Below are 15,530 nucleotides of genomic sequence, written 5' to 3'. Positions count from 1 at the left end.
GAATAATAAGAATTATTGTTGTTAAAATAAAATAAAATAAACAGAACCTGGCTTATGGAATTCCCTACCTGAAGAGGCATTCCTGGCACCAGCATTATTGTCTTTTGGTATCAGGCACGGATTTAAAAAAGATAAATCTCACAGACTTTTTAGGTTGTTATTTAGACACACTACAATTTAATATAAATTTTTATTTAGTATTTTTGACTTGCTTTTGCATGCCGTCCTGGAAGATTTGCTGAAAGGGGCAGTGTATAAAAATATCAGATGAATAAATAAGTTTGATTTGTGTCTGTAGCAAGTCACTGACACAGCCTCTGTGGATGCAGAGAGCTCTTTCCCACCATCCGGAACTTTAGTGGAATTAAATTGGAGCCATGCAAACCCACCCCACTCGCCTGCAATCTTTTCTTTAGGTCCCAACCCTTCCCCCTGCTGCCAGCTGTTTAAGCTGATCTGTAAAGAATGCTCTTTTCTCTGGCTTCTAGGCTTGGATTATACAGCTCTTTAACCAGCTCTCTCCAACCCAGCAAAAGTAGCATGGTGGGTGCAGGGGTAGGGGGAGATCTGGCAAAGTCTGTTGCCCTATGGCAGTTGTTTCTTTTTCACTACCCCTCCCTTAATTATCATTCACATTATGGTGCTCCATATAAAGAGGCTGGGAAGTGGGTGTAAGCTACCTGTAATGGAGGTGCCCCATGGCTGTGGGTATTAATATACAAATGACTTACTAGAAAAGATTATGGGACAGATTAAAAACAGGAAAAGAATCCTTTAGGAAACTGAGAGCCTTTTGTTACATACTGGACTCCATTTTAACTGTATGGAAATGCTAGAGAAGGCGGCCAGAATGTTTTCTAACTTCTCAGGAATTGTAGACACTGTCATTTGCTTTAAATTTATTTTGAATCTTGAAGAGAGGATATAAATGACACTGACCATTTTTACTTATTTATTTTTTCATGTCTTTTTATATGCTTTCCTATTATGAAAGATAGATTTTAGCTCAGTTGGTAGAGCATGAGACTCTAAATCTCAGGGTTGTGGGTTTGCGCTCTGTGTTGGGCAGAAAGATTCCTGCATTGCAGGAGGGTGGGCTAGGGGACCCTCGGGGTCCCTAGAACTCTACAATTCTATGAGAAGGCGGCTGCCTCAAGACAAAGATGGCTTAGTAAAACAGACCAGGGGGAAACCCCAGTTTCAGTGCATGAGGAATACAATCTTCTCAATAACTTCATAATAGGAAAAGAAATAATGGGTCTGCATGGGTAGGTAAGCTATGCAGGAAAAGTGGGGGAAATCGATTCTCACCTGATTTTAAACTTTCCTCCCTGCTCCCCTGGGGGCAATTTTTACTTACCACAGGTGAGTGGCTTTATCTACATTTCTATCTGGATTTCAGTCTTGGCACCTCCTTCCTTACTCCCCTCTTTTGGGTTTCAAATAAAACCTGAAACAATAATTAAAATTGCAATTCAAAATAGAAACAATGCTAGTTTATGCAGCACTGAAACAAGTGTATTTTTTTCAACTTGCTGGAATGCAATTAGCAAGGGAGGTAGGCTTCCCTCACTTGAGAAGACCTTTATGAGCTATTTCTCCCCTCTTTTTTTAATGGCATCTTTTTAACTTGAGCCACATTTGGTTTTTAGATCGGCTGTTGTAATAATCCTGCTCCTGCTATCTGGCTACCCACCTCAAAGTGGGGTTGATTGTTGCAGTCAAGGACAATGTGGGAAGCAACCTATTACTTATGGTGGGCTATTCACGCATGTGGAATAGATGAGGAGAAAACCTTAGTTTGTTTACAATGTGCTTTTTAATTTTTTATTGCTCCACATATATACAGTAATGTAATTCTTACAACACCCCTGAAAAGTGACCCTCCATTCTGATTCAGAGCTTGCATGGCCTCTACTGATCCAGATGTTGCAGAGCTGAGTATTATCAGCCAGGTGTTCACACCTCACCCCAGATTTCCTGATGACCACTTCCAAAGGCTTCATGTAGATTTGGGACAAGATGCCACCCTGTGGCACCCCGGGGGGGGGGAGACAATCACTCAGTGGTAATACCTGAAACCAACCCTGGATATAGAATCTGAAGCACCATAGAACAGTGCCTCCAGTACCCATCCCACTAAGTCGACTCAGAAGGATAAAATGGTCAATGACAGCAAAAGCTGCTTGGAGATCATGTTAAGAATAACCAGTTTGCACTTTCCCTGTTCTCCTCTCCATAAAAGTAATCCATCAGTGCAATGGATTTTGTCCCAGTGAACCTTTCCACAACCTTTGATTCCCCCCCCCACCTGCTTGTTTTTCTCCCCTTTGAAAAAATACTCTGCTATTACTTCCCCTCCTTCGCACAATTGTTTTTCTGTGGCACTCCCGGCCCTGCTAAACTTCTCCTGCATCCTGTTTTACCACTGCAATATCAACTCTCTCCTTCTCATGATATTTCCCAGCTGCGTCTTCGTCTCGCTGAATTACTTGTGTCAAGGTATGTTAAGTTTCTGGAAGCAAGCCAGTTTCCCCTCCCTCCCCCTCTCGTGTGTGTGTGTGTGGGGGGGCGGGTTGGAGTGCAGAGGGGAAATAACTGTTATGGGCTTTCAGGTTTTCCTGTGTGTAGCTTTCTGTATGTTCCCCAGATATCTCACAGCACATCTGAGTTAGATGTGTGCTGCCAAACAGCAGGAAGCTTTCTCTAAAATGCCAACAAATCTCTCCCCTCCCCATCCACCCTGCACCTCCCTCCCTCCTCCCTCCCGCTAGTCTGGGAGGGAGGAAGAGGCGGGGCTAGTGCCATACACAGGGAAGTAACCTTTCGGTTCCCTTGCAAGGAGTAGGACAAACAGGAATTGCTGGCCCATGAGAAGTGGCAGCTAGCCTGTCTAACAGCTCCCCATGACGGCCGCGATATGGAAGAGAATTAATGGGCTTGTGAGTACCGGGCAGGAGGGGGAGGGAGCTGAGCAGCCAACCACAATCCCGGTGTTCTGGGTGGGGGGGGGTGTATGTGTGGCATCTTAAGCTGCGCTTGTCACTCTCATAACTACTCTTGAGAGCCTTTGGGGGAAAGCAGGGAGGTGCCTTGGGAGCCTCCAGCCTCTGTTCATTGGGGGGAGAGCACAATTGATGATGGTGATGATTACCCAGGCTTGATGGAGAGACAGTCTTTGTGGTTCTGTTTCTCTACCTCTCTCTCTTTAAATTGTTGTTTAAATCATGTTAACTCCTGTTGTTTGGTTGGAACTCTTTACCTTCCCATAAGTGATATTTGAAGCTTTTACTTGAAAGCCCAGTAAAAACAGAGTCATCTTTTTCTCCCTCTCTTGCGTTTATTTTTTTGGATCGGCTATTTGCACTTGGAGGCAGGTTTTCTGCTGGGAAAGTCATTTGTTTAAGCACGGTTATGCAGCCCTTTGAGGAGTAGTGAACATGTATCCAACTTGGCTTTGTTTTCTTTCTTTTCCCGTTCAAGAAAACATGCCAATTTTACAGTGCTTTATTCAGAACCTGAAATTTGGAGTGTGACTTGCAAGTTTTGAAACACTAGTGAATATTCCCGTGGCAAAAGAGGGGTGTAAACAAGTGGACAGGGACCATAGTGGTGTTTGGAGGGGTGGGGGCACACCTGCATGTCATAAATGGTGGGGACAGGTAGCAATGGGCACAGAAACACTGCTTCTGAACATTGCGGGGGGGTGTTGGGGGCTGGGGTTGACACTCTTTGTTTTCAGGTATCTCTGCAACATTGAGGACTATAAACTTGCTGCTTTTGTTTGTTTGCAAAAGCGTTAAAATTGACAATCAATTGAAATTGGGGGTCTCAGGAGTCAATACTCCTGGGCAGAATTGTAGAATACAGACTTGTTGGGTGAAAAACTTGAATGAACCCTGGAATCTTGTACACAGATCTCTAAATCAAGAAGCTGGAGCCGTCTAATGTGTGTGTCTGGGCAGTCCTGCTATTAATGGTTCCTTTTATACCTCAGCTATTTTTATTGATGGCATGTGCACTACAGCCCGGCCAGCAAAACAGAGGTGCCTGGGGTTTATTTTGGTGTCACTGAATAATCTTCAAACATTTCATTGCCCATTTCCTCCTTGGCATAGTAGAAAACTTTGACGAGTGGGGGGAGCAGAAGTACTCTTGTTTAATTTTTTTAAAAAAAGAATGTTCTGAGGTATCTCTGGACCACTGGTGATTCCTGAAATGGCTCCATTAGCTGGCAGGAGGTCTTGTTAGAAAGCTTCCAGCTTACTTGATTTCTTTTTTAAATTGTGTCCCTAGTCCTCAGGGTTCCAAGCACATATTTGTCTCAGAATGCCAAAAGGTCACAAATATGGAACCAAATGCAAAGGAAACCCAAATTGCTACATTTTTAAAATGAGCACTTTTTAATTTACAAAACCGGTGTTGTTTGTCTTCAACATTACTGAGTAGTATGCCAGAATTCCCTGTTTAGAGATGGGAACTGAGGCTGAGAATATGTAACTTGAGCCTATGTTTCCACGCAGAAGGTCCCCAGGAGCAGTCTCTAGATACGGTTGGGAAACACTCCCTGGAGAGCTGCTGCCAGTTAGTGTAGACGATACTGAGCTAGACAAACCAGTGGCCTGACTCTGTATAAGGCAGCTTTCTTGGTCCAACTCATTGGTTGCACCACACTCTCTTGTTTGTGGATGTTTTGGCACTTGGGATTTCTGATTCTATGACAAAGTTTTTAAAAAAATTATTTAAGACCTGAAATTCTTCCACATTTTAGTTTACAACTTTAAGAAGAGAATTTGTTCAGAGGGCTCGAACAATTTGCTTGTACAATTGCTGAATTGTAAATTCAGATGCTCTTAAATATTAGTGGGATCCCTGTCTTACCTTGTACGTGAGTGGCGAATATAGCACAACTCATTGGCCTGTGTATCATAAGCAAATTACCTTTTTATGTCCGGCTACCTGGTTGTTACTTTCGTTTCAGCGTTTAAGCCTTTGATTCAGGAACTCTTCATGACTTCCTGTCTGGTGTATGCTGTTCTTCATTTTAAAAAAAAATACTTCGAAGTGTCACAAGGCCCCAGATACTGCATGCTATCTGCCCAGAAAGTTTAGAAATACTCCTCAGGTACTTATTTACGTTCCTTTATCATTTGCTATGGGGAACAACATATCCCATTGGCTCAGTGATGGAACATGTTTGCAGTGTTAGAAACTGAGATATGAAAGCTAGGAGCTAAATAGCACCTTAGACCTAGGTTATGGGCACTACAACGGAATGTCTAGGAACACTTTTTTCCTTCCACTCTGCAGTTTTAATCTGATATCTTAGGCACAGTACTGCGCCCAGAGCTCAGAAACTGCGTGCACTAATGAAATTCCCTGTCGCAAAATGCACCTAGAACAATGGAAATTTCAAACACGGCATGTTTGTCACATGCAAAAGATCCCAGTCCAATCTCCAGCATCTTTGGTAAGAATGGAAAATGGCTCTTGCCTTGAACCCTGGAGAGTCACTGCCCATCATTGTAAACCAGGCAGTACTGAGCTAGATGAACCAATGAACTCTCTGTAAGGTACTTTCCTATGTTCCAGGTCATATTTTGATATTGATCTTGGATGTGTTATAGCCGTGTACTGCTGTTTTCCATCCCCATGTTAAATGTGGTTGAAAGTGGCAGTATTCATATGAACATAAGAAGAGCCTGCTCAAATATGGCCAGTGGCCCATCTGGTCCAGCATCCTGTTCCCACAGTGGCCAACCAGATGCCTATGGGAAACCCGCAAGCAGGATCCGAGCACGAAAGCACTCTCCCCTCCTGCTGTTTCCAGCAACTGCCTCCAACCATGGAAGCAGAGCATAGTCATCATGGCTAGTAGCCATCAGTAGCCTTCTGCATGATACTGTGCATCCTCAGTGAGAAAATCAGGAATAGATGGTCAACTTCTTTGAAAGACAGCATTTCCACCATTGCAGGAGTCCAGCAGCAGTGGCTGCATTCTCATGTTACCATGGTTTGGTGGCACTACATGGATGAGCTCAAGCAAAGCATTGGGCTTGTGTGTTGCCTCCTTCAGGAGGAGGATTTCTGCTGAGTTTTGTTTTTCTTTTTATTGGTGTCATATAAAGATTATTGGTGTCATGTTTGGTTCCAAGGTTTAAAGCAGGGGTCAGCAAGGTTTATCTTGCCTGGGCCAGTTCGGTCCCACAGAGATCCCTCCTTGGTTGGATCGCTTCCGCCCGCAATTTTCGGTGCCTGTGCATGCACAGATGCAATTTTCAGCGTCTGCATCTGTGCAGATGTGATTTTCAGCATCTGTGCATGTGAAGACGTGATATTCAGTGCTGCATAAGCGAGTCCCCGCGCTGCGCCAGTTTAGCACAGCGTGCGAGCTGGCAACTGAGTTCAGAGGTGGCTCATGGGCCGGTCAAACGACCTCCGCGGACTTCTTCTGACCCATGTGCCCTAGGTTGCTGACCTCTGGTTTAAAGCAAACACCAGTAAGATTTTTTTCTATAACAAGCCAACTTCAAACCATGGGTTATGAAGCTGGTTTGGGTTTTAAATTCCTGGTACAAAGATAAGGCCAAGCTTGAGGTTCTTTAAAAACTGAAAGGAAACTCAGCAGAAGTCTTCCAGCCATCTGAGAGGAGGCAAGGAGTACTCTGGGGCTATGCATTGCTTGTGTTAGTTGAGTCTCATCTACATAACCCTAAACCTTGGTCTAGGGTTGCATGCAAACGTGGTTTGTATAGGAGTTGGGTGTTCAGTCAAGGATTGTACAAGGAGGCCCCACATGAAGGGAGTGGAATGCCATAGAGCATGCCCCAGAATCTTCTGCTGCTCTGTGCAGAGGTGTGTGTTTCCACATTGCCTGGTGCAGAAAAGGTAAGAATTTCTTGAAAACTGGTGGAATAGAGCTGTTCTCTCTCACGAATGCTTCACATCAGCTGCTGTGACGCTGTCATGCTTGACCGAGAAGGAAGGAGCCCATCTGTATACCCTTGAGGGCATAGGAGTGGTGTGTTCGCGTGAGAGTTAAACTGAAGTTTGATCTGCCCATGCTCATCGCCCGTATAAGGTTGGGGGGGGGGGCTGGACATTTTTTTCCTCCTGGCAGCCTTCCAGGGAGCAGTTTGAAATGGAGTTGAAGAGGACAATATGGCTGAGCCTAGAAAGAAAGGACGTGTGTGACCATTTGGGATGGAAAGGACAGTTGATGGCACATAGGGTGAAGTGGAAACGGTAGCTGTGAGAGAGGGGAAGCAATGAGCTGTGCAGACTACTGAAGGCAGAGACCGAGGTTGGAAGCTTTCCAGGCTCATGGTTGCCTGGGCATCTAAAAGAAATTGTTGCTGGCACTTAAGAATTTGAAATATTCATGTGGGGCTGACGATGTTTTCTCCATAACCACAAGCGCCAGGGATGTCCTCCTTAAAAGAGAGTCAAATGGCATTAGCTTTTATTTTATTTTTAGTGGAGAAATCATGAGTGGGTTAATTCTGAAGCCTCTTGAGTTCTCTCTATTGCTTGGCTAGCATTCTTTACTCCCGACCACATTATCTACAGTGACATGTTTTGCTTCTCAACAACTTTTGCTGCTGCTGTTAGCAGGGACTCGAAGGTCACAGGCTCACGCTGACCAGGAGAGCTCTGCAGCAGTGTCATATTCTGTGATGACCATGACGTGGTGGTGAAAATATGGGTATTTCATATAAGATGGAGTTTAAGGAAGGGTCATGGCTCATTTTACATCACCTACCCAGATGCCTCCCAAGTGAGGGTTTTTTGGCACTCCTTTGCCTTGTAAACAAGTTGCCCCAGAGCATGCTCACTCTGGCTCATGAGTGGCTCTTATCTTTAAGTAGAGTACTGGTGTCAGACTTTGAGATACTGCAAATCTTTTGGCCAGTTAAAGGCGTCCTGGCAGAAGGCTGGAGATTGTTGCCGAAATGTGACTGAATAGCACAGATGACTTTGGGGCTGTGGACAGTGTAGATGAGAGGCCTTATCTGCCGAAGTTAGTGAATGCATATTTGATATAACTTTTAATAATATGTGTATGTGTGTTGCTGTAGTGGGTTGTGTGTGAATACCTTTTTTAAAAAAGCATCACATACCTGATGAAACCTGTTTCTCATCCCATTGGTGGGACTGAGAGCTAGCAGCTTCCCAAGCTGCCTAATCTATTTATGTCAGAGGATGGATTTGAACACAGGATGCTCTGGCTTAGATTCTTAGATGCTGCCCTGTGCTGGTAGCAAAAAGCAGTGCTACCAATTGAAAACCTCAGTGGTACACAGCCTGTCTCATTTCCTTGTGTCTCGTTGGTACTAATTACTGTGCAGGCACCTTCTAGCAGAGCACCTTGTTGCTCCTGTTCTGTGCAGCATGGAAAAGCATTTGTCTTGTGTCCCAGATACCATGGTGTGTGTGTTTGTGTCCGTGTCTGGATGGCAGATGGGGCAGTTGTGGTTCCATGCCTTGGAGCGTTAATGGGGAATAATGAGGCTGCTTTTCCTGAGAGCTATAAACAACTGGAAGCCACTGAATCTATTCTCTGGCACACCCTGCTGCGTGACTCTCTTTTTTGGACTTGGATTTTTTTATTTTTTTGGCCTGCTTCCTAATTGTGCTTGGCTCTGTGGAGAGTCCCTGGAATTGCAGCATAAAGCCTGCTTGGCTTGGCTTCACAGTGAGATGGTGAGCAGAGATACTTTTGGAGCATCCCAAGGTATGTGGTGTCTGCAGTGCACCAAATATGTTTCTGTCTGCAAGATGCATTATCATGAAACTGCTAGGAGGCACAGCTGGGTAAGGCTGGGCATGTGCTCCAAGGTTAGCTCAGACTTAATGAAACTGTCGTCCATCTAGTCTAGCATTGTCTTCTTTGACTGGCAGCAGCTGTACAACATATCAGGTGGGGGGGTCTTCTTCGTTACCTGCTACCCGACTCATTTCAGTGGAGTTGCTAGAGAGTGACCCTGTGTCCATACATGCTAGAAGTCATGTGCCACTGAGCCATGGTGTTATGGAAGTTACTAGGAATTTCCAAGAGCAACTATTTTAGGGTTCTATCCTTTGTTCTGGTACTCAAGAGCTGAAGGTGCTAAAAACCCAGAGTTTAGTAGGCAGATAATGCCTGCCTTAAGAGAGAGACAGAGAGACTCTGACCCCTAACAGTTTTGTAACTGCACTTGTACTTCAAGTCTCTTCCTGGAGAATTCCACCATCCATTTTTAAAGATGCACGTTAATCATTGTCATTGCAACAGAGAAGGTGAAATCAGCCATTTGAGAGGAACTGGAAAGAGCTTCTCTTTGGGCATCATGAGGGCGGTTGCCCTTCACAGACAGTCATTGCTCCCCATTGATTTCAGGGCCCAGTTCTTCTGCCAGTACTCTTTCCTTCTAAGTGCACTGTTGAGCACTTAGAGAGAACAGCTTAAGCCAGCTTTGGAGTGATAGTCTCACTTGAGCTGTCTTCTGTTTAACCAGCTGAATTTGATTTTCATCAGGTCAATTAGTACAATTTCATTGTTGATCTCAATATTGTCTCACTGGTAATCATTTGGAACCTAGATTATTGGATTGCTGGGTTCCTTTCTGGGCTACAAGGGTGTCTGCTTGAATTTCACTGCGTGTCTGCCTTGCTTTCATGCTGTTTGGTTGTTCTATTCTGCAACATTTAATTTTTAGCTCAATAGTGTCTCCTTGATTGTCCCACATTCAAACAACAAGGACACATTGAGAGGCAAAGTTGGTGGGCCACAGCTATGACTGTAGAACCTTCTCCTTCTACAAGCCTGCCTATAAATACTTTCCAGAACAGCTATGCAGCTTTCTTATTTGGGCTGGCATTAAACAGTCAGCAGTAAGCAGGTATGGACTAAGTTTAATGAGGTGGTCTGTATAGTCTGACTCTTTTTATTACTGTTGTAACTTGCCCCAGCCCTTGGGAAATTGTAAGATGGAATTTGGGACAGAATAAATAAACATTCACAAGCAAATTCTGTTTAGGACAGGAGTGGGAAACCTGTGGCACTTCAGATGTTTCTAGACTTAAGCTCCCGTCCGTCCCAGACAGCCAACTGTCGGGGGATGATGGGACTTGTAGTCCAGCAAGATCTGGAAGGCCACAGGTTCCCTGTCCCTGCTTTACAGGCACAAACGACTGACACACATGTATGGACAAGCACTCTACTGAAAATGTGTGGACTAATCACTTTTGCAGACCTGTTTGCAAGGCTAGTTACTTTTAGCAGCCCACAGCATCCATGGAGGTGCCAGAAAGAGAGAGAAAGTCAGATTTGCTGCTGTCTCTGTTTGCTGCGATCCAAGGAAGAACTGCAGAGCTGGCAAGCGGCCTGGTGTGCAGTTAATCTTGTGGCTCATACGAAGTTGTCCATGTCTCCCCCACCCCCCTCTTTCTTCTCAGTTAATTTCTACAGTATTAGGGTCTTGCCAGCTTAAACGTAGAACCACTTAACCACAGAAGTAACAGTGTGCACAGCTATAAATATGATGGCTTGAACTGGTGCCTAGTTGGGCTCCCCCCTGCCCCCAGCTTAGAAGCATTCATTCCTTTTGGCCTTGTATGAAAACACCAGAGGTCTCTAGGCCTGTACCCAAACAAAGGGGTTGAGCCTTACGGGCATATTGCCAGGCTACTGGTGATGGGGGAATAAAGTCACAACACCAACAGTTTTTGGGTCAAAAAAAGGGCAGCAGGAGTGTCCTGAAGGACAGCAAAGCCTGGGAACAACTTACCCAAAAATATCAGGGGCCATCTGTAAAATTCCAACCAGAATGCTTTCAGGCATTTGTTATATAAAGGTAAAGGTAAAGGTAAAGGTACCCCTGCCCGTACGGGCCAGTCTTAACAGACTCTGGGGTTGTGCGCCCATCTCACTTAAGAGGCCAGGGGCCAGCGCTGTCCGGAGACACTTCCGGGTCACGTGGCCAGCGTGACGAAGCTGCTCTGGCCAGAGCCAGAGCCAGAGCCGCACACGGAAACGCCGTTTACCTTCCCGCTGGTAAGCGGTCCCTATTTATCTACTTGCACCCGGAGGTGCTTTCGAACTGCTAGGTTGGCAGGCGCTGGGACCGAGCAGCGGGAGCGCACCCCGCCGCAGGGATTCGAACCGCCGACCTTTCGATCGGCAAGTCCTAGGCGCTGAGGCTTTAACCCACAGCGCCACCTGCGTTATATAGCACACATCAAATGCTCAGAGCACTTAATATGTTTCTCAGTGATCCTTTCAGCACTAGAGCAGTTTTACTATTTGGGGTGGGCCTTAGCTCTGTGGTAGACTTACCTGCTTTAAACATGGGACATTTGGCACACAGGTTCTCATACTTTCGGTAGGATTGGGGGCCAGCTTAAGCAGAAGATCCTGGAGAACTGCTGCCAATTAGATCAGGCAATATTGGGATAGAATGAGCAACCAGTGATCTAACCTGATTTAATAACGCTTCTCATGCACCAGTATATTGCATATATACCATATGTAATACAGTTGGAGGGCTGAGGCTGAGACCATAGTTTTGAACATAATAACAAATTATGGTTTGGTGATATGAAAATGAACCTGAAAAGAGCCTCAGACTCTCACCCTCCCTTCTCCCTTTGCCTGCTCTTATTCATTTTTGCTTAATCTTCAAACCACAATTTGCTGTTGTGTTCAAACTGATAAACTCTGGTTTGTGCTTGTGTTGCAAACCAGGGTTTGAATCCTGACCTTCAGGGCAAACGCAAGCTGTAGTTTGCTGGTTTGGCTATAACAGCATACTCTGACGTAGCTGTAACTGGGAAGGAACTGTTTAAGCAATCCTGAGGCTCCTCCCAGGCTTGTTCTCATAGTAGCACCAAACTGGTTTGGCATTACCTCTAAATTGAGCCAATGATTCTGTGGACAAGTGAGGTTTTCACACAGGGACTTCCTGCCCCTTGGTCTAAACTGCAACACAGTTTCTCAGGTGTGTGTCAAAACAAAACAAATTCCTTCCAGTAGCACCTTAAAGACCAACTAAGTCAGTTCTTGGTATGAGCTTCTTCAGATACACCAATGTGTGCATGCACACGAAAGCTCATACCAAGAACTGACTTAGTTGGTCTTTAAGGTGCTATTGGAAGGAATTTGTTTTGTTTTGACTATGGCAGACCAACACGGCTACCTATCTGTATCAGGTGTGTGTGTGTGTGTGTGTGTGTGTGTTTGTGTGTGTGTTTGTTTGTTTGTTTGTTTGTTTTAGGAAACTCCCAGCTTGGATGTCCTGGTGTTGCTTTTGAGTTCAGTTATAGGCTTGAATCTTCCCATGTTGATGTGGAGATGCTACTGCCTTTGAAGCTCTCTCTCCCTGGGGTGGGGGGTAATTGTGCACAAAGGAGTGGAACAAATAGGGAGTTGCCACTCTGGTGGGGAGTGCTGGGGAGGATATCTTTGCTGCTTATCCTCTGGCAGCAGAGCCCTGGGCGAGGAGGTACTGATTATGCAGGGTGAGTCAACAGAGATTCCAGACAGTTGTCTCTGCTTAACCTGCCGTCCCTGAGGTAACCTGTCCTTATGAATTCTGTATCCTGCAGCCAGATTTCACTCAGAGGTGTTATATTTTTATTTTAGAGGTTCCCTTCCCATCCCCTCTAGGAACTGACTAGCCTAAGAGTGGATGCCATCTTCAAAACATATGCAAAAAAATTAATAATCCTCACGTGTGCGTGCGCATATGTGTGTGGATTGGGGGGGGTGTTGCCTGTTTTCGAACTCCAACCTGTTCTCAGAAAAGTAGGTGCAAGTTAGCTGAAGGGAGATCAAGCTCTTTATTCGGCTGTGGTAGTTAGTACAGCAGAGTGCTTAAATGGTGTTTAATCCACATTACCTGGCCTTGAATATGTTCCATGGTTGGGACATAGAAAATGAATGGGTGGAGATCAGGCAGTTGGAGCTGGATGACTCCGGAGAGGGTCCTAGAGAACTGGGGGAGAAGAGCTGGGACCCCATAAAGTGTTCCGCCCGGGGAAGCCTCTAGTGGGCTGGAAGGGGAAGAGTTGGATCCTGGGGAGGGACCGAACACACTGTTAGAAGAGTGTTCTGCCCACAAGACTCTGGATATCCCAAGTCTAATGCCTCCTACAAAGGAGCCGCCTCCAGCCATTGAGGACATCCTCCTTTCTGGGAACGCATATGAGAGTCTAATGCCAAGCTGGCTCTCACTCCGCCCCCATCTCCAAGGACTGGCAGTGTCATTGCAAACAAGCTTTGCAAAGCCAGCCTACTGGAAGGAGAGCTTGTTTGATTCCTGCATTGCAGGTGGTTGGACTAGATGACCCTTGTGGTCCCTTCCAACTCTACAATTCTTTGATTGCCTAGTGCCAAGACTTATATTTGCTGTTAGAGAAATGTTTTGACTTGTGCTTAGTCAGGTATTCCAGTCTCTGATTTACCTGCTGAACTCATGCTTTGTAACCTGACTTCAGTTCATTACTCTGTCCTCAACAGGAATAGTGTTAAGGGTTAGCATTCTTTGCCCTGCCATGAGAGCCTGGGCATTTGCTTTATTTGGAGCATTAACCCCCCCTCCCACAAATGTATCCCTCCTCTCATTTATCCAAAGTGAATGTGAAGTGGCTTAAAATTCATAGTGACATGATAAATACCAGTAATACAACAGCAATGGCACTAGAACGGATAATCTTCTTTTCAGTAGAGACCAAAAAACATGGCTACAGTCTCAGGAACAGCAACCAGCAGCAATTGAATCCTTGGTAAGAAAGGAGAGCTTGCTACATGCTCTTTTTGAATGAGAGGGGTTGTTTTGCCAAACTTCTTTTGTAAGAGAGGCCAATGTCAGGACTTGGATCAGTTGGTGTGACTACTGAGAAGGTCCCACACAGGTGAGTGCCTGCTGACCTTTATTTGGTAATGACACCTTGGGTGTGGGATGGAGCACACAGAGGGACACATCCAGAACAAGGTATCCTTAAGCTCCAGCTTAGTGGTAGAGCATCTGTTTTGCATATAGAAGGTCTCAGGTTCAATTCCCAGTGGCAAATCCAGGTAGGGCTGGGAAAGACTGCCAGTATAAGGAAGCTTCCTATGGCCAAAGCCGTGGGTTTTGTGGAGGGATTTGCAAGCATGGGAGGTGGGCAGCCAGGGAATATGGGCAACTCAATTCAAGAGCAGAGTTTCTTCTGTGGTTCTGATTAACACCATGCTGATTTTTTTAAAAAATCAGGCTGTTTCTTTATTGTTTCGGTGGTGGCATTATAGTCTTTATTTCAATGTATGTGGTGGTGGTTCAGCGTGTAGGCCGCCTCCAGCATGGATATATGTGGTGCAGAATGCGGCATATTAATAAAATAAAAAGAGCAAGGTGATGATTTGGATTGTGTTCCCTGGCCCTGACTCTTGCTTGGACCTATTAATGAAAGAAGAGCAGCACGTTCAGGGAGGTGAGGGGAGAGGGAGGAATTCCCTTTCTTCTAAAGCAGGCATAGGCAAATTCTGCCCTCCAGCTGTTTTGGGACTACTACTCCCATCATCCCTAGCTAACAGGACCAGTGGTCAGGGATGATGGGAATTGTAGTCTCAAAACATCTGGAGGGCCGAGTTTGCCTATGCCTGTTCTATAAAGGCAGCAAAGCTGGATAGAATCAAAATGCTCTCAGAAGCAAACCTTCCTGCTTCCCACCAATCAGTCTTCCTTGTCATTTGTGTTGCCGGTGTGCTGACTTCCCCCCTCTCCACCCCTCACCGCCTCCTGTCTCTCTTCCTCATCAGGAGTGTATCCCTCTGGGCTTCACGTGAGCAATATGGATGAAGGAGAAGTGCTCCACGCACTCTGTGGGTGCTACAAAGAATTGTTGCTTAATGCAAGGGCGGGGGGAGAATCCCAGTGGGAGGGGAAATGGAGCTTACCAGAGAAAACTTATAGCTAACCACAGAAGTGGAAGGTTGCTTTGGAGGGGATGGGGGTGGAGAGAATAGAGAGGGAGAACATATGCCAAATGCTAGGATGAGTGCCGAATAAAAGTTCATATTCTTAGCTGCCTATTTTTAGCTTTTCTTCTCAGATGCAGATGGGGGCAGTTTGCGTCAATTTTTCCAGTACGGAAGGACCTCCATTTTCTGGACATGGATTTACCTGCTTTTGGCCACATTAAGTTTATTCAATTCTCTTCCTCCAGCCATTTAAGGGAGGAGGTCGGATTTCATTTTGTTTTATTCCTTGCATTTTTTTATCCTGCCTTTCTCTCCAAGGTGTTAATGGTGGCATAAATGGCCTTCCTTTTATCCTCCCAACATGAAGGAGGTTAAGTGTTTTTGCCCCACCTCTGCAAATATTCTCATCAGATCATTTTTTACTGTCTTGTTGGTTGTGCCTCTTGTCATTCAAGAGTTTGTGGATTTGCTTCCATTTTGGAGAGATGCAACATGTTAGCACAGCCTTCCCCACCTCAGTGCCCTTCAGATGATTTTAGACTATGATTTCCATCATCCTTTTAAATATGTAAACTGCCCTGAGATGTAT

At 45.3% G+C, this 15,530-nt stretch overlaps 1 protein-coding gene across 13 annotated transcripts in view; it reads left to right on the top strand.

Moving 5' to 3' along the window:
- The window catches only part of MARK2 (microtubule affinity regulating kinase 2), a 109,859-nt gene that overhangs the window by 25,411 nt on the left and 68,918 nt on the right, over positions 1 to 15,530 (top strand). Inside the window, exon 1 of one of the 13 annotated variants that reach the window (XM_081842918.1) lies at positions 2,799 to 2,942. The exons of the other annotated variants lie outside the window; for them this stretch is intronic. Coding sequence (XP_081699044.1) covers positions 2,907 to 2,942 — 36 coding nt within the window. The 5' untranslated portion in view covers positions 2,799 to 2,906. Of the gene's footprint in view, positions 1 to 2,798; positions 2,943 to 15,530 lie in introns of those variants that run through there. 13 annotated transcript variants of the gene reach the window in all.

The sequence above is a fragment of the Podarcis erhardii genome, assembly GCF_964252035.2.
Source record: "Podarcis erhardii genome assembly, chromosome: 15".
NCBI classification, from domain to species: Eukaryota; Metazoa; Chordata; class Lepidosauria; order Squamata; family Lacertidae; genus Podarcis; species Podarcis erhardii.
This window is presented reverse-complemented; position numbering and strand designations above follow the sequence as displayed.